The following is a 19100-nucleotide window of genomic DNA, read 5'->3' as shown; positions in this document are numbered from 1 at the left end:
TACTTTGTTCCCCAAGTCTGTCTCTGTCTCTCCGTGTCTCTCTCTACACACACCCACCCCAGGGACAAAATCTAACAGCCTCTCTCACCCCCAGCAGATTTCCTCTCACATCTCATTGGCAGGAAATAGAACACAAGCATATCCAAAATAGATCACATGCCCATCCCTAAACCAATCACCAACAAAAGGAAGTGAGATTAACATTATTTGCCTGGACATATTCTACTTTTATCTCCAGGGCTGTGAGAGGGTTCTGTGTTCCTGAATGTCATGCCTGAACAAATTAGGATTGTGTGAACTAGGAAAAGGGTGGGGAATGTCTGCTGGGACATTAACCAACAGTCTCTGTTATACTTAGTTAACTTTTTTAACTGAAGAGAACAGACACATGACCTGTTCTTTCTTTGTTGACTGTGGGTATCTGTATTCTTAGTAAAATGCTTCCATGATTTCCATACAAAGAATTTTTCTTAAAGCCAGGACTCTGCAGTGCAGTTCTTCACTGATACTCTGTTTGTGGTATTATAAGTTTTGAGGTTGGCAGCCATATTTCACTAGCACAGTCAGTAGGAAAATTGGTAAGGAGCTGTCATTATCCAATTTAGAGATGTTTTAACTTTTTCCCTCTCTTTAGAACATTTGACCAATTCAGATTTGGGGAGGTTTACTATTACTAAGTAAAGAGAGATAGCACACTGGTATCTATGTGGGTTTAGGAATATGGTATTGATGGGATTTAGAACTATTGCTGCTCAGCACAGGTTAAGAGGCAAAAGCCATCAGAGGCCCAGAATACCCAAAATGGAAGGTTTCCAACACTAGGATAGAGGATGTAACTAATATCTTCAACCCATTGTACAGAATCTGAAAACATCTGCACAAAAGCAAAGTGAATACCACCTCTCCTCCCTTTACTTTTTCCCCTTCCTCCCTCCGTTCTCTGTCCTATCCCAACCCTAGACCAAAGTGTATCTGTATTATGGATTTCTTAATTGCTTTATTTCATGTGTCACAATCTCTGGTTGTTGGGATGTTAACCAAAATAAAGAAACACATTTCAATAATATAAATTACACTAAGGACAATATAATTGTCATCAAGAGGTACCTCTAAGACATAGCTCTAGGTTATGATCCATCTGCAGGAACTGGCCTAATTTGGGAAATATCTAAGGCCATTCAAAGCCATTAGGTTTGTTGACTTTGATGCAGAATAATCGATGCCTGTCCCAGTAGATACTAATTCTCTTGAATTTTTCTTTCCGCCTTCTGTCCTGAGTCATCAAAGCCTAGTTTTCCAAGTCTCCACTTCTGAAATACTTTACAAATGTTTTCACTGTCTTCGTAACTTATGCTTTTGGATAAATAGAGATGATTTAACAACAGATAGATTTTCAAAGCCATGTAATTCAGGACATACTTAAATTGATTTATAGTGGCCTTAGTATTTTTCCCTCTTTGGTGAGGGCTGTTGCATCTCTTTGTTGAGGAACAGCCATCTATGCATAGACAGGTTCCCACAGAAAAGCCATGGGACACATTTGAACAAGCTCTCCCCCACACATACATGTGTAAAGAATGTTCAGTCAATACTTGTTGGCTGTTTATGGTTGGTGGATGCTCACATAGAAATACATTGACATTTGTCTCTTAAGGCATACCATAATGGGGTAATTTTTCATTGTTTTATGTACCCTGGTAGCTTTGTAACATATAAAAATACCTTGTTTCTAATTTAGTAATGTATGGAAAAAGGCAGTGAGGCAAAACTTAAGTTTTTCTTCCTCTGTAGACTATAGGTATTTATGCATGCATTTGAGAGTATATAAAATGGTATATGTCTGTTTTCCTGACTAAGGAAACCTTTTTGCTTTTCTGCCAGAGAAAAGCAAAGCAGTCAGTGACATCTCATGATGTCACATGATTTGTAAGGGTAAAAAAGTGGAAGCCAATAAATATACATGAGCTAAAAATGAGCAATCTTGGGTCATTTCCTGAGAGTCACCCTTTCTTTATGCAGCAGTAATATCCCACCTGTTAAGTGTGCCTTTCCCTGAACTTAATGTGATAGAGAATATTTTCTCCTGGGCCAGGTCATTAGATAAAGCATTTTAAAGGTTGTGTTTTCTGTTTTTCTTATAGGCAAGGATTACTGCAAAGTAATATTTCCATATGAGGCACAGAATGATGATGAATTGACAATCAAAGAAGGAGATATTGTCACTCTCATCAATAAGGTAAACAAAGGTTGTCTCCTACCTTCTGAACCATGAACTGCTTTGGGGTATTGACTGGATAGTACAAACTTTTGCTTCAGTGCTTAAAAACTTGGTTTTCTCGTCCTGAACTTGTGAGGAAGAATCTTGCATCTTTCCTTTTGATCAAGGTAAGCCCAGCATCCAGATGAATGCATTCCTTGGGACTAGAGTAGATTTGTTTGCCTTATGGCCAGCTGGAGATTTGCATGGTCCTTCAGAAAAGTCTGTTCCAAAAGGAATAACCCAAAAGGCAGCCTGCTTGGCTGGAGATCCTGCCCTCCACAGCAGCCAGGCTGCAGAGTTTTGTGTCCTGAGGTATCTGTGGAGGAGTTTTAAAAAGGCTGGTCATGCCTCACAGGCAGAAAATGCTTAAATAATATTTGCTGTTCAAATCAAAGACAGGTAGAGTGCCTGAGAGAATTTTGCCTGTCTCGTTTGGACTAAGAAGGTTGAATGAGTTTATTATCATTAGAGCCAGAGCCCTGTAAACAAATGGAGAGCTATAAAATCTGTGTGAAGTGATGCAGTTGAACAAGGGCCTTGGCCGTGTACTGTGTATGCTTTCACACAATGGTACTCACCAAGTAGGTGGTTGAAAGATACACTATTTAAGCAATACCTACAATATGTGACCTTTTCTTTGAAGAACAGCATTTTTGTGATGGTCGAATACCATGAGAAGCTGAACAGTCTTGAAGGTGTGTATGGTGGTTTTATTCTTGTATTTGGGGGAGTGACAGGGAACTTAGCACAGTTCCCTTAGCGCAAGTATGACTTGGGAGATCATTGTGGCTGCCTGGGCTCTCTCAGGGCTGGGAAGCCTTGACAGGGTGGAGGATGCAGGGAGTGGGGAGAGATTGCAGGTGCATAGAGGTGGGGTAGGCCTAGGGTCCTGCTAGACTCTAGCCATTACTGAGAGGGAGGGGACTGTGGTGTCACCTGGCCCTACCCCTGCCCCCAGGCTTGCCCATAAGGTGATCAGAAAAATTTGCCTTCGTTATCAAGAGGTTATCTCTAAGACACGGCTTTAGAGATTGTGTGTTTTAACAGTCTAATCCAAAGATGCCAGGGTACTAATGACCCTGGAAGTTAAGTAGCTTGCCAAAGGTCAGGAGTTTTAGGGAGAAAGCTGGTCCTCTTACGAACTCCATATGACAGTGGTATGGAGTATATAGTGTTTTCTGAAATAGCAAATCATTCCCGGTTTTGTGGATCACCCAAGAACTTGTCTATCTTTTTACCTGTAAATTATTCTCCCCTGTATGGCTCTGTAGGTGTTGAACGTGGCAGGAGAAAATGAGGGGAAGAATGCTTCCCTTGTTCTTTTCTGCAAATGAGGCAGAAGAGGTTTCTGTCTCTTTCAGATTGCTTTCTGATACACAGTGCATTTCCTATTTTTAATCAGACCTGTAACCAAAGAAGTGGAATAAGGAAGTTGTTAAATGAGTGTGAAGCACAATATGAATGGTATAATAATTGGCATAGATATTTGGTTTTAGAAATACTGGGAAAGGGCTAGAGCACTTTTCTCTTCCTTGATGATAAAGCAACCAGAAAATTAAACGACTGCTATTCTTTGCAGTGGGGGGGACTCACTAGCCTGTTTTTGTTTTGTCTTTGGAAGAGAAGGAGCTTCTTTTTAGTTGAAAACCCAGTATGTCAATAATATTTAATGAGGTTTGAGAAAACAAACACATCTGTTTCTATTTTGACATATTACTCCAGTCCTTCCATTTGAATACATGTCATAATGAGAACAAATTCATCTTGATGATTTTGTTCCTAACCTCCCAGCCCGAGATCCAGTCTGATAAAAAATAATGTGATTTTTCTGAAGACCTTAGTTAGAAAGGGAATATCTATTGGTCCCACCCTGCCCCCACCCCCAAGCCTTTCTCCATCCCTGCCACTTCCTGCCCTGCAGAGCTGAGCAGAGGCTTGAGTTGTTCTGCACTTGCCCAGGCCAGGTAAACAGGACCAGGCTTCCTCCATCCTCCTTTCTCTAGCACCCACCACAGCACCCAGTCTGGAGGAGAGCCCTGGGGTAGTGAAGGGTGGAAGGATGTGTCATCCCCCCACCCCCCGCTCCAGTGTCCCCTATGCACTTCATCCCTAGCACCTCAGCCCCTTTTTTTGTCATGGTGGATAAGGTTTTCGATGTGCTGTTGCAGTCGGCTTGCCGGTATTTTATTGAAGATTTTTGCATCTACGTTCATCATGGATATTGGCCGGAAGTTTTCTTTTCTTGTTGAGTCTCTGCTGGGTTTTGGTTGCTTTTATTTTTTTTTATACAACCTGCTGGGAAATCTCTTGCTATCCCGTGCTTGTGTGCATTTTTACTTTATTTCCATGAAATGCCTGCCAGCCTTAACCTAGCATTCCAGTTTGCTGGAAGCAGTGTGTTCAGTGGACAAGTGTTATGTAGGCTACCAGCTCCCAGAACCAGGGTTTGAATCCCAGCTCCACTGTTCCTGGTTGTGTGTCTTTGGGCATGTTGCTTACCCCCTGAGCCTGAGTTTCCTCAGCCATAAGGCAAGGGCCATATGACAAAGGGCTAATATCCAGAATCTACAAAGAACTAAAACAGATTTACAAGAAAAAAACAAACCCATTCAAAAGAGGGCAAAGGGCATGAACAGACACTTTTCAAAAGAAGACATATATGAGGCCAACAAGCATATGAAAAAATGCTCATCATCACTGGTCATTAGAGAAATGCAAATCAAAACTACTTTGAGATAACATCTCACGCCAATTAGAATGGTGATCATTAAATAATCTGGAGACAACAGATGCTGGAGAGGATGTGGAGAGATAGGAACACTTTTACACTGTTGGTGGGAGTGTAAATTAGTTCAACCATTGTGGAAGACAGTGTGGCGATTCCTCAAGGACCTAGAAATAGAAATTCTATTTGACCCAGCAATCCCATTACTGGGTATATATCCAAAGGATTATCAATCATTCTATTACAAAGACACATGCACATGTATGTTCATTTTGGCACTGTTTACAATAGCAAAGACCTGGAACCAACCCAAATGCCCATTGATAATAGACCAGACAATGAAAATGTGGCACATATACACCATGGAATACTATGTAGCCATAAGAAACAATGAGTTTGTGTCCTTTATAGGGACATAGATGAATCTGGAAACCATCATTCTCAGCAAACTGACACAAGAACAGAAAATCTAACACCGCATGTTCTCACTCATAGGTGGCTGTTGAACAATGAGAACACATGGACACAGGGAGGGGAGCATGACACGCTGGGGTCTGTTGGTGGGGAATAGGGGAGGGACAGCAGGGGGCAGGGAGATTGGAGAAGGATAACATGGGGAGAAATGCCAGATATGGGTGATGGGGATGGAGGCAGCAAACCACATTGCCGTGTATGTACCTATGCAACAATCCTGCATGATCTGCACATGTACCCCAGAACCCAAAATACAAATACATATATATATATATATACACATATATATATACATATATATGTGTGTATATATATATATATATATATGTATGTATGTATGTATGTATGTATATGGTGCAAGGGCCATAAAGCTGACCTCATAGGGCTGCTGCGAGGATTTACTCTGGTAAGGAAGGGTCTCTCTGTGGCACCCATGATCCTAGAAATTGTCACCTCAACCCTGGCTACTCTTTCTTGGGCCTTGGAAGTGGGAATGGAAGGGCTCTTGTGTCTGAGCCCAGTTTGCTGCCAAGGCTGGAATGCCATGACGTTAAGTAGGTTAAAATCGTGAAAAATCCACCTAAAATAGTTAAGTATTCACAGTGGAGGAGATTTTAGTAAGAATTTGGAAAGAAAACATGCCATAAATATTTTGCCTGCTGAAAGTGGGAAGAATGGAGTTGAAGCCTGTAAAACCCTGCTGACATTATAGAAAATTGTTACTCTTCCTTTAAGTTAGGAATTGCCCAGAAGTTCATTGAGATGATTGTACACTATTGCTATTATAAAATGAATGGTTTCACCATGATCTGTTTAATATGCATTCTGATATGCATATTTATTGGTTGCAGGAGTTGAGGTGAAAGACCTGAATTACTGTTCTCTAAACTCAGTGTTTGCTATAGAAGTTCTTGATAGACCTCAAATTCCTCTGATGTTTACTCTGGTATCAGTGAAGGTGGTTTCCCTTTGCCCTGCTTTTCTGTGCTGTGGCAGGAGTCACAGAACAGGTTTTGCCCTCATTTTTAGCCCTAGGTTGTCATTTCGTGTGGCTTTCTAGAAAATGAGTCAGATACCTTTAGTGGGTGTTTATAAGCCCTCTGCAGTTCCTGAAATAATGTGCAAAGACCCAAACTATTTCTGTGTGTCCCTGGAAACCAGGAGGAAATGTGGCAACCTGAATGGTTTGTTTTCTAGTTTATTTATAAAGAATTCTTGTGAATTTGGGAACATTTCCACTCGTGCAGAATATACCTGTGTTTAGCTTTTATTTCCAGTCATTCAAAAATAGCTTCCACGTCTGTGTTCCTGCCGCCCCCATCCCTGCCTTCCTGATTTGTGCTCAGAGTGTGTTTGAAAAGGTTCCGAAGCTTCTGGGTCTCATTCCCAACTGGAGAATCTTCCTGGAGAAGGCCTGAGGGCAGCTAGGCAAGAGCTGTGGCAGGGCTCAGCTGCAAAGGTGATGGCCATTGGAGGGTGTCCCATGCTGTGGCCACTGCCACTTGGGGCAGAATGAGCCCAGCTGTGGAGAGGAGCCACATTCCTACTCTTGGCCAACAGCCACCTGGCCTCAGAGCAACAGCCATTCCTCACAGCTCTCACTAACCTAGGAGGAAAGGCTTCCTCCATGACCCTTTTGTAAACAAGGACCTTTAGGTGTTTCTTATTAAACTGGCTTCCTTGGGTAGTTGTGTCTTTTACCCTTAAAGCATACCCAACCCCTGTGTCTTCATTGTTTTAAGCCTATTTGATGACATCAAGATCAACGCTTAGAAAGCGAACATTATTGGCCAAAATCATGGAGTGGTAGAGATGGAGGGAAGGAGACAGAGACTATATTAGCTAGCGTTAATGTTCGTGGAAGGAAACTGATAGACACACCCTAGGGAAAGAGGGGACCCAGGCCGGGCTCAGTGGCTCATGCCTGTAATGCTAGCACTTTGAGTGGCTGAGACGGGAGGATCACTTGAGTCTGGGAGTTCGAGACTAGCCTGGACAACATGGTGAAAACCCATCTTCACAAAAAAATACAAAAATTAGCCAGGTGTTGTGGTGTGTGCCTGTAGTCCCAGCTACTTGGGAGGCTGAGGCGGGAGGATTACCTGAGCCTGGGACGTCGAGGCTGCAGTGAGCCATAATTGTGCCACTGCACTCAGGCCTGCGGGACAGAGTGAGGCCCTGCCCCGCCCCACCACCACAAAAAAGAGGGGATCCAGAATATTAGCTAAAGACAGTTAGTGGCATCCCCAACAGTAGTACAGTCATCTTTCCTTGGACCATGAGGATTATCCACTGAAGATTATTGATAGCAATTTAAATTTTATACTCTGTCCTCTTCCCCTCACAGTGTTCATTTGTTCATTCATTCATTCATTGATTTAATTCATTCATACATTGAAGAATATTTATGGTGTGCCAGGAGCCATGCAAAATCCTGGGATACTCATTCATTCATTCATTCATTGAAGAATATTTATGGTGTGCCAGGAACTATGTAAAATGCTGGGATACTCTGGTGAGGCAAAAATTCAAACCAGGAATTTTGCTTCTTTGTAGGGACCCCAAATATTCAGAGCTAGACATGCTGTGAGGGCACAGTTAGAACCGCTCCTTTCATCTATACTGTTTTCCTCCTTCCTGTCTCAGACAACAGTTGAACATTTAACTTAGTGATAGCTAGATCTTTCTGCAGGACCACAGCTTCCCAGCACAGGATTCTGGACCACTGGCAGCAAGAACCCAGGAGCATCATCACCATTCCCCTTTCCTCAGGAGTCTTCAGAGCTCAGCATCTCCCCTCTTCTTCACAGCAGCCCCGGGAATTAGGTGGGACCACGCATGTTCTCTCCAGATTACAAAGGAGAAGCAGAGGCCCAGAGTGCTGAAGCAGCTTTACCAAGGGACTCCCAGCAAGTCAGTGGCAGAGCCAGGGCAGAAGCATCTGCTGACCCTGGACCAAGTGCTCTTGGAACTTGGGGGCTGGGCAAAGTGGTAACTGCGGGTGGAGCTCGTGTTTCCTGTGGGGCTGAGTCACTCCCAGAGGTGACTCTTGTCTACTCATTGAGAGCGTTCATTGTTACTAGATATCCAGGGCAAGTGTCTGTGGAGTTTCCTTTCTAAGGTAATGCCATTGTCATTGTTACTTACCAGAAAAACATAATTACTATGCCATCACCCTATCCTTTGTTGCTGATACTTGCATTTAGGAATCTATGTTTCTGATCTGTTAGAGTCAAGACATCACTGTGGTGGTTTCTGGATCATCCATGACTGTGTAAGTCCACTGTCACCTCTAAAGGAATGAAATGACGGTCCATGCAGAGGGAATGATGGGTTTGGCTCAGGGCTGATATTGGTTCTTTTTGTGCCTGATGGCCTCCTCCCCAGCTTTCTTCCAGTTTCTTCCCAAGCCCAGAGTATTTTGCCTTCCTCTTTTCTTCCCAGCCTGGTTGCCACTTAGCTTTCCACCCACTGTTGTGGTGAAAAAAAAACACACACAACAACAACAAAAAAAAATGCAGGCAGGAGTCCTGAGCTCCTTCCTAAGTTATTCTATGATCAACTCTGTTATTTTGTTTGTTCTAATATTTATTTCCCCTTCCTGCCTCCCTCCCATTAATTCATTAATGAATTGAAACATTTATTCATGAGAAAATGTTTTCAGACTTCCTTGCTTCCCACTCCACAGGAAAATAAGGTTGCCTTCACAAAGAGAAGTGGCCTTAGGAACCTCAAGCAAGATCCTTAGCTTGGTAGGAAGAAAGCCAATCAGCTGAATCGATTGCTGGCCCTGACCCTTTCTCTCTGAACTGCTGAAGCTTTTAGCAGAGCTCAAATCCTAGGATTAAATGTGGTTCCAATGGGAGGAGTAAATTAGTAGGTGTCACCCTGAAGATGATGACATGCTGACAGACCCATTCGACGGACATGTTTAATGAGTGAATGAAGAAGTTAAGCATAGGTCTGGGATCATCTGGGTTTACAGACATTTGGAAAATGTCAGTGTTGAGCAAATGAGTCATTTATGTCATAGAGTGTATTTCTTGCAGCATGACCTATCTTGTTAAACTGCTTATGTCCTTACTCTAGACAGAAGTCACAATATATCTCTTCCTCAGAGCATTTGAAACCCAAAGGACTACAATTTATTGCTGTTTTGTCTTCCTTTTATAAGTAGTCAGGATACTGGGACCAGTGAGAATAATCATTACCATCACACAGACATAGTTTTAAATTAGATAAGGATGGTAAACATAGGGCTTGGGGTAGGAGAAAATACCTTTTTAGTTTACCAGTAGACAGTCGATGCAATGCCACCCCAACGTTTTGATGGTCATTATTATAGATTTTTCCTTTGCATCGTGGACACCTGAGTTTGCAGCTGATGTAAATTCCCAGGTTCACATGCCTCCACAAATTATATAAAACTGTCTAAAGAGATCCTGTGTTTGTTCAACCTAATTGTCATATCTCTCCGGAATGCTGTGCTTAAATGACAGGATATCAGTAATTACCCACCTTGGGACTCTTTTTTCCCCCCTGCCACACACAGAAAAAATTCTGCAGGTATCTTAAGGAATTAGAGAAACTCCCCTTTTTTTTTATTTTCTATCTCCACCCTTTCTGTTTGTATTACTCTGATAGGGATGTTCCGAGGCTTAAATGAGATGTTGTGCCTAAAAGTGCTTTAGAAACATTAAGGTTAAATCGTAGGGCTGGGTATGGTGGCTCACGTCTGTAATCCCAACACTTTGGGGAGGCTGAGGTGGAAGGATCACTTGAGTCAAGGAGTTTGAGACCAGCTTGGGCAACATAGTGAGACTCTGTCTTTACACACACACAATTTTTTTTAAAAAAGGTTAAATTGTAGTTATTGCTATGATAAGTTATTAGAGGAAGATGAAAAGACAAATGCCTGGTAACTGAATGTTCTTTCTTGATGTATTGAACTGTCCTGAAATTAAGTTCAGTACTTCCCTGAAATTCCTTTTCATTATTTATTTTAGTTTTTTTTAGGATGAAAGTAATGTACTACAGTTGGGTAACTCATGTCTTGTTCAGTATCTCAAAGCTCTTTACATTCACATTTGCATTTTATTAAAATATATGGTTTTTGAGATGAAAGTGGCATGGGATACACTTTTTTTTTTTTGAGACTAAGTCTCGCTCTGTTGCCCAAGCTGGAGTGCAATGGTGCGAGCTCAGCTCACTGCAACCACTGCCTCCCAGGTTCAAGTGATTCTCCCACCTCAGCCTCCCAGGTAGCTAGGATTAAAGGCAACTGCCATCATGCCCAGCTAATTTTGTATTTTTGTAGAGACGGAGTTTCACCATGTTGGCCAGGCTGGTCTTGAACTCCTGTCCTCTGGTGATCTGCCTGCCTCGGCCTCCCAAAGTGCTGGGATTACAGGCATGAGCCACTGCGCCTGGCCAGGATACACTTTTATGTAGCACTTTAAAATTGTATAAGTAACACTTACTCTTGGGGAAAAAAAAATGAGAAAAACAGACAAATAAATACAAAGAAAAATCAGAATTACCGGTGACCTTACCACCTTCACATGCCTCTTAATATTTTAGCATTATTCTTTTGAACTTTTTCCATATGTACACATAATTACAGTTTAAAATAAAAATAGGATCATATTATATACACTATTTTGTAATAAACCTCTTTGTGCAAAATACATCATGATTATCTTTGGCAGCATGGTTAAATGATTTCTTAGCATCCTGCATCCTAATGTATGGAGAGAATACCAAAATCCTCTTATTTTTTTTTTTTTAGACACAGTCTCGCTCTGTCACCCAGGCTTGCGTGCAATGGTGCCATCTCAGCTCACTGCCACCTCCACCTCCTGGGAATCAAGCAGTTGTCATGCCTCAGCCTTCTGAGTAGCTGGGACTATAGGCATGCGCCACCACACCCGGCTAGCTTTTGTATTTTTAGCAGAGATGGGGTTTTGCCTTGTTGGCCAGGCTGGTCTCGAACTCCTGACCTCAAGTGATCCACCTGCCTTGGTCTCCCAAAGTGCTGGGATTACAGGCATGAGCCACCACGCCCAGCCCTCCACAATCCTCTTACGTTTAGCTTGTTTACAGTTTTTCTTTGTGTTAGACCATGTTGTACACAGTTGTTACCTTGTTCAGCAGTCTTTGTGCACATTATTATTTTTGCCACTTTCTCTTAGTTGGGATACCTTGGCAGGTTACTCATCTCTGCATGCATCAGTTTTCACATCTGTGAAATGAGTGTGATAATAGTACCTACATCCTGGTGTTGTGAAGATTAAATGACATAAAGTAGGTAAAGCACTCAGAAAGCCTGGCTCCTAATAGGTGCTATATAAATGTTAGCAGTTACTATTTCCTGCTGATAAATTGCTCAATGTAACACTGTGTGAGTGCATTTTGAGGGCATATTGAGGATACATCCTGAAAGATTGTGCCAATTTAGTCTCCTCACTGGAGTGCTTGCAAATATATTTCCCTATTCATGTCATCCCTGGATATTATCATTCTTTTTAATCTCTGCTAATTCTGCATTTTAAAAAATGATTACCAAACTTGAACATTTTATGCATCATTTCCAATTGATTTTTATAAAAATACCTTATATTCATGACATTAGCCTGTCATCTTCATATTTTGAATATTTTTTCTTAGTTTATGACTCATGGGGATCTTTAAGAAAAAGTCATTAAAATAAATGCCTTTTAGACTTAAAATTCCTTCATTTAATAGTTAACTGTATAGTGCAGTAAAATTTGTCCTTTTAAGAATAATTTTGATTAAGGCTTTTATATTTTATTTCTACTTGGCAATGGTATCCAACTATTAAATGCATTCTTTCTCTGCCTTCCACAGGGCTTTCAATGTTTCTATTTAAAGCTTCTGTCTTTACAGTATTTTTTTTTATAGTGGCATTCAGAGAGTCTCTGAGGTTCTGCATGGATGCCTATAAGGATCCTCATGTCCTAGACCATGGTTTGGCAAACTTCTGTAAAGGGGCAGGGAGTAAATATTTCAGGCTTTGTGGATCGTGCAGTCTTTATCACAACTACTCAACTCTGCCATTTTAGAGCAAAAGCAGCCATAGAGGTAAATGAATGGGTGTAGCAGAGTTCCAGTGAAACTTTATTTATGGACACTTAAATTTGAATGTCATGTAGTTTTCACATTTCTTGAAATATTATTATTTTGATTTTTAAAAACCATTCAAAAATGTAAAAACTATCCTTCATTTGTGGACCATAGAGAAATAGGTGGCAGGCTAGACTTGGCCCATGAGATGTAGTTTGCTGGCCCTTGAAATAGAATATCTGGAAATAGACTCATAAAAAAATCTAGCCAATCGATTTTCAACAAAGATACAAAGACATCTTAAGAGAGGATAATCTGTTCAAGAAATGGTGTTGGCACAATTGGACACCCATAGGCAAAAAAAAAAAAAAAATTGAACCTCAACCTGAACCTAACATATTATACAAAAATCAACTCAAAATGGACCATAGATCCACATGTAAAACATAAAACACCAAAAGTTATTTATGAAACATGGGAGAAAAGAGTTGTTAGACATGATACCAAAAACACAGTCCATAAAGAAAAAAAAAACTTGCTAAATTGAACTTCAGCAAAATTTAAAACTTTTGCTCTGCAAAGACACTCTTGAGAGAATGTTGTTGGCCAGGCTGTTTTTCCTACAAGGCTGTCTAAGCCCCAGTGTTCAGCAAGTAATTGCCTGCTATGTAATTGCTTGAATTTGAAGGACCTTGGTTTCATTCTGAGTCTTCCTGGAGTACCTCTTATAATACATGGATCTTTCACATTGGTGCCTTTCCCTGCCCCGTGCCTTTTCTTCCCCATGAAGGCAGACATAGCCATACTTCACTAGTCTGCTCTGGACTCATCTGAGCAGCCTGAGGGCCTGGATTTGACTTGGGAATTGTAATTTTTTACTCACTGCACAAGCCTAGAAGCTAAATCAGCTACGTATAAATTAAAAGTCACCAAAAAAAATTTTAGGCCAAGAAATATGTTTTCCTAATAGAACTTCTTAAAAGAAATGTGGATTTATCTGGTGAAGAATGGAAGTAGAAGATAGGAATTTACTAATAGTTGCTGCAGCTGGCTTCAATGCTCTTGACCTTCAAAATGATGATGACTATGCCCTTCAACTCCTGTTCCTTCCCAGTCCTTATCTGTGGAATGAAGAATACCACCTTCTCCCTTTTTAAAGTTTTTTTTGTGTCTTTTAGATGTGGTGCAGGAGCTAAGAAAATCTCTTAAAACATAACAAAAAATGCTTTATAATCGCCATTGTCTTTACCAATGAAGCAAAATGATTTTCTGTTATATCTGCTATCCTTTTAATGGAAGAAAAGCATGTATTTGGATGCAGAGTCAGTGCAGTTCTCTAAACCATAAGTGAAGGTAAAAATTCAGCTGTAGGATGCATATTCTGGAGTAATAGACTGTACATTCAGCCATATGCTATGGATGAGCTGAAGGTGCCATTAGAAACAGCTTTTAAGATTCCACATTAAATGGCCATTTCAATGTAAATGACTTAGCAAAGTCTCTAGCAACTTTCCCACAAAATGAGAAGTTTCTGTGAAAATGTTGTTACGTAAGTTTACATTCTTGATTGTATTTATTTATTTATTTGAGACAAAGTCTCACTCTATCACCCAGGCTAGAGTACAGTGGCACCATCTCAGCTCACTGCAACTTCTGCCTCCTGGGTTCAAGTGATTCTTGTGCCTCAGCTTTTCAAGGAACTGGGATTACAGGTGTGTGCCATCACACCCAGCTAATTTTTGTATTTTTAGTAGAGATGGGGTTTCACTGTGTTGGTTGGGCTGGTCTCAAACTCTTGAGCTCAAGTGATCTGCCCACCTTGGCCTCCCAAAGTGTTGAGATTACAGACAGGACCAACCACACCCAGTCACATACTCGATTATATTTAAATGGACAGAAAAATAATGTAAAAGTGCTACCTTAATAATTTGTATTTTGTGTATGACTTGTTCATATGCCCTTATATGTAGTTAACATCTCTTGGAATACTTAGAGCCATCTTATGAGGACATTGGGAAGGTCTTGTCTGTATAAGGATCTCCTTTTCACATGATTACTGAATTTTTTTTTTTTTTTTTTAGACAGGGTCTCACTCTTGTTGCCCAGTCTGGAGTGTGGTGGTGTGATCATGGCTCACTACAGCCTTGACCTTCTGGGCTCAGGTGATCCTCCCACCTCAGCCTCCCAAGTACGTGGGACTACAGGCATACCACCACATCTGGGTAATTTTTTGTAGAGATGAAGTTTCACCATGTTGCCCAGGCTGGTCTCAAACTCCTAGATTCAAGTGATCCATCCACTTCAGCCTCCCAAGTGCTGGGATTACAGGCATGAACCACTGCACCCAGCCAATTACTGATCCTTCAAATAGATTTATGGGAGTAGAAATTCTTTCATTCCATAATTAGAAAAAAGGCTAAAACAAACATTTTCTAGAATGCTTAAGATTGTATATTTGCAAAGGAAATTATGAAATCAATAAATAATTCTGGTATATTTTTTGTGTACAAACTATATAGCCGTGTTCCACAGCTTTAGGAAATACCAAATATAAATGGTCACCCTGGAGTTGGGCCAACATGGCAGGCAGCATCTGTTGGGTGCTATTCTCTGAAGAGGCTCCAGATAGAAACATCTTTTTCTTTTCCTTTTTTTTTTTTTTTGAGACAGGGTCTTGCTCTGTTGCCTAGGCTGGAGTGTGGTGGTGTGATCTTGGTTCACTGCAGCCTCCGCCTCCTGGGTTCAAGCAATTCTCCTGCCTGAGCCTCCTGAGTAGCTGGGACTGCAAGTGTCTACCACCACACCCAGCTAATTTTTGTATTTTTAGTAGAGACAGGGTTTCACCATGTTGGCCAGGCTGGTCTCGACCTCCTGACCTTGTGATCCACCCGCCTCAGCCTCCCAAAGTGCTGGGATTACAGACGTGAGCCACCCGGCCCTAGAAACATCTTTTCGAGGAGGAAAACAGGCTGTGCACACAGTGGCCTTTAGGGATTCTGCCCTTGCTTGTCTTCTATGAAAATCCCATTGGGCCTTCTTGATTCCTGCCTTCGTGACATTAAATGCCTGTGAAAGTCCTGTTCTCTTACTGGGGACTGAGATTTGGTGTAAGGTGTTTTTTTCTCATTTTTAAATGACATCTGGACTCAAAGGTTACTTCTGTAGCTTTTCCTAACCTATGTGCTATGAGGGTAGGGGAGCAATTTCTTTATCTCTCTAGGGTGGGTGGGAAGGGACTTAGCTGAAATCACCCCTCTGGGCTGATGGCCTTCAACAACCTTTAGCCTCCAGCAGTATGTCATAAAAATACTACCATTTTATGTGTGTGCCATTATCTGAAAAAGGCTAGGTGGCACTAACTTACTGCATGTGTTTATCTTTCTGTATAAAGATGTTCAACAGTGGCTCTACTTTACCTTAGGGAATACTTCACCTTCCTTGTTAGAGAAAGGAACATATGACTGGCAAAGAAAACTCCAAGATAATTAAAAACTCTTGTATGTATCTTCATTTCACACATTCTTTCTATAGGACTTCTTTTGGGAATTAGACCTTGAAATAGCTCAGACTTTTAAAGATAGAGCTTAAAGTTCTGTTATATCTAGAATGAAAAAGTCCAGTCTAATTAAAGAAACAAGCTTTTTGGAGGAAATATACAACTTGGGGTTGTAGCTATGATGGTACAAAGGGTATTAGACTTACCCTTCTGCCATAGACAACTCTAACATTGGCCAAAACATATGAAGTGGCTGTTTTTCGGCATTGGACAATACATATCATGAGAATGTGATCCTGGAGACAAGGGAAGCATAAAAGTGAGTTTTACATCAACCCTGGCTTTTTGCCTGGAGGCACTTTCTGAATTGCAGCACAGGGCCGTGGAGCCCAAACAAAGAGCAGCAGACTCATTTATTGGATAGAGGAAACAAATTATAATTCAGGACTGCTGGAGTAGCTCAAATTTTCAGAGCAGGGAACTGCAAAAGAATGAGCTACACAAGGAAAGAGTGCCAGAAATGTATAGACCTAGATGCTTTGGCCAAATACTAAGCCAGGCATCAGTAGGGCAAGAGTCCACTAGGCCTGGCGGAAAATAAGAACTTAGAGGGGCTGTGAGCTGAGTGGATATCCCAGAGATCACCAGTGATGGGAGATATTAGAGTTCTAGCTAAGCACAGTAGAAAACATGAGGTGCTAAACATGTCTGGCATCCAGTTGAGAACCCAGAAAAGGCAGCCACAGAAACAGCACTACCCTAGACCTGTTGTGACAAAGCCTAAAAACCAAGCCTTAACCAGTCAAGCTGTCCTGCAGGTAACTTGCCTACCTAGCAGAACTCAACACTCTTTCAGGGAGGACAACAAAATCCAGTCTCTCAACAACATAGCATGCACAGTTGTTGAGATAATATAATCATAAATGATTTATGAAGAAGCAGGAAAATGTGAGGTAGCTTATAAAAGACATGGGAGCCTTTCTGAGTACAGTTTTCAGGCATTGATACCTGCTTCAGTTAATACTGGCATGCCCAGGAGGAAGTGTGTTTACTGTTTTTTGTGTGTGTTATCCACCCAATTTCTTATTACTAGTTATATAGTATGTAAAATGAAAAAAGCAGAAGTTAGTATAGCAAAGACTATAAATTGTTGCCTGCTAAGATGCCAGGATTTTTTACAAATAGTTCAACTCTGGGTCATGACTTCATTGTATCATGAAAGACTCAATGACTGCCAGTCAGCCACGGTGCCTCATACCTGTAATCCCAGCACTTTAGAGGGCCGAAGTGGATAGATTACTTGAGTTTAGGAATTTGATACTAGCCTGGGCCACATGGCAAGACCCCGTCTCTACAAAAAATTTAAAAATTAGCCATACATGGTAGCTTGTTTCTGTAGTCTTGGCTACTTGAGAGACTGAGTGGAAGGATTGCTCAAGTCTGAGAGGTCAAGGCTGCAGTGAGCCGTGATTGCGCCACTGCACTCCAGCCTGGACAACAGAATGAGGCCCTGTCTCAAAAAAAAAAAAAAAAAAAAAAAAAAGTAGTGAATGACTGCCTAAGCCTCAGCTATCCTGTGATGTTGGCATTTGGAATGTAGTGTTTTCTTGACTGGGCTTGTCCCTAGGACTCTCTCCTCAGGCTTCCCTCTTTAATTGTGGTCTGACAGGCATTGCTTCTGATGCTGAATAGTAGTCAGTGTAGTCCTCACTTTTTTCTGTTACCTTGTAAACCATGATATGTGGCTGAGCCTGCTTTAGTAACTGATTTATGGGGATATAGAAAATTCTGAGCAGAAATCCAAGCCATGAAGAATAATTGCATCTCTTGGGGAGATGTTAACAAGCAGAGGCAGAGTGCTTCTGGGCTCCGGCTTCCATGGAACTTTCGCTCAGCAGCCCCCACCCCCAAGCTCCATGCAGAAGGCGTTCATTAGCAAATATTAAATGGCTGTTTCCATACTGCTGGTGGATGCTGAGGGTGTGAGGCCCCCTGGGGGCATGCTGAGGCTCACTTAACAGCCTCACCCAAATCATCCGATGCTCACTTTCTCCTCAAATGATATCTCAGTCATCAGGGAAGGTCATGAAGAACAGCCATGCTGGATAACTTCTGGGAAATTGGGACTGGGGAGCCTGGGGGCAGCTGACCACCAGAAGTGACGGAACAGAGTACATTTCTTTTTTGTTTGCATCAAATGGTGAACCCATTTTTGTGTGTTCATTTTTTTTGGTTTGAAATGTCTGTTTCTAAGCTGCATGTTCCCGTTTGAACTCAAAGAAGACATTTACAATGCCTGAGAAAATGTGGCCTACCTTTTGAGGGTACTTTTAAAGTTTTTGCCACAATTATGAATAAATAATAAATTCAGAACAGATCAGCAGGTAAAGCCTGATCATACAAATGAAGCTTTCTTTGTGTAGTGATTCTATACCTGCCTCCCCCTTGTTCAATTTGATCTCACTTGTGATGTTTGAAAGTGGAGAGAAGTGGAATAAACAGTCTGGAGGAAGATTGGACCATTTATCTGTTCAGTCACCATTTATTCAGAATTGATATGTACCAGGCACTATATTAGGAATTAGATGGAGACAAAGGTGTGAAGATAAGAATCCTCATTTTCAAGGAGCTTACCGCTTTCAGGAACCTTGTGACTCAAAGTATGGTCCATGGAATAGCAGCATTGGCATCACCTGGAAACCTCTTAGAAATGCAGAATCTCAGACTTGGCCCAGACCTACGGAATCTGAATTGGCATTTTTACACAATCCCTGAGTGAGAAGCATGCACATTAAAGCTTGAGAAGCACTGATCTTAAATCACTGACTCTCAGCCTACACATGGGAAAAACCTAGGGCTATTGGAAAAGCACTGATTTCCTGTGCCCATTCCCCACCCCCAAATTTTGATTTAATGGGTATGGAGTCTAGCCCAGGCATCGGCATTTTTTTTTTTTTAATTCCCAGGTGATTCTAAATGTGCAGCCTGGGGTGAGAGCCACTCGTCTAGTACATGGCTTTGCATTCTTGATAAAACAGCCCAAGATGAGATTGTAGCTCATT

At 41.4% G+C, this 19100-nt stretch overlaps 1 protein-coding gene across 13 annotated transcripts in view; it reads left to right on the top strand.

Annotated features, from left to right (window-relative positions):
• The window catches only part of SH3KBP1 (SH3 domain containing kinase binding protein 1), a 374021-nt gene that overhangs the window by 260006 nt on the left and 94915 nt on the right, over positions 1-19100 (top strand). For all 13 annotated transcript variants that reach the window (XM_032286049.1, XM_032286045.1, XM_032286048.1 and 10 more), the window contains one exon: positions 2142-2236. In XM_032286049.1, coding sequence (XP_032141940.1) covers positions 2142-2236 — 95 coding nt within the window. The remainder of the gene's footprint in view (positions 1-2141; positions 2237-19100) is intronic.

This window comes from Sapajus apella, unplaced genomic scaffold, assembly GCF_009761245.1.
Source record: "Sapajus apella isolate SASKATOON/1434 unplaced genomic scaffold, GSC_monkey_1.0 scaffold17, whole genome shotgun sequence".
In the NCBI taxonomy this organism is placed as follows: domain Eukaryota; kingdom Metazoa; phylum Chordata; class Mammalia; order Primates; family Cebidae; genus Sapajus; species Sapajus apella.
This window is presented reverse-complemented; position numbering and strand designations above follow the sequence as displayed.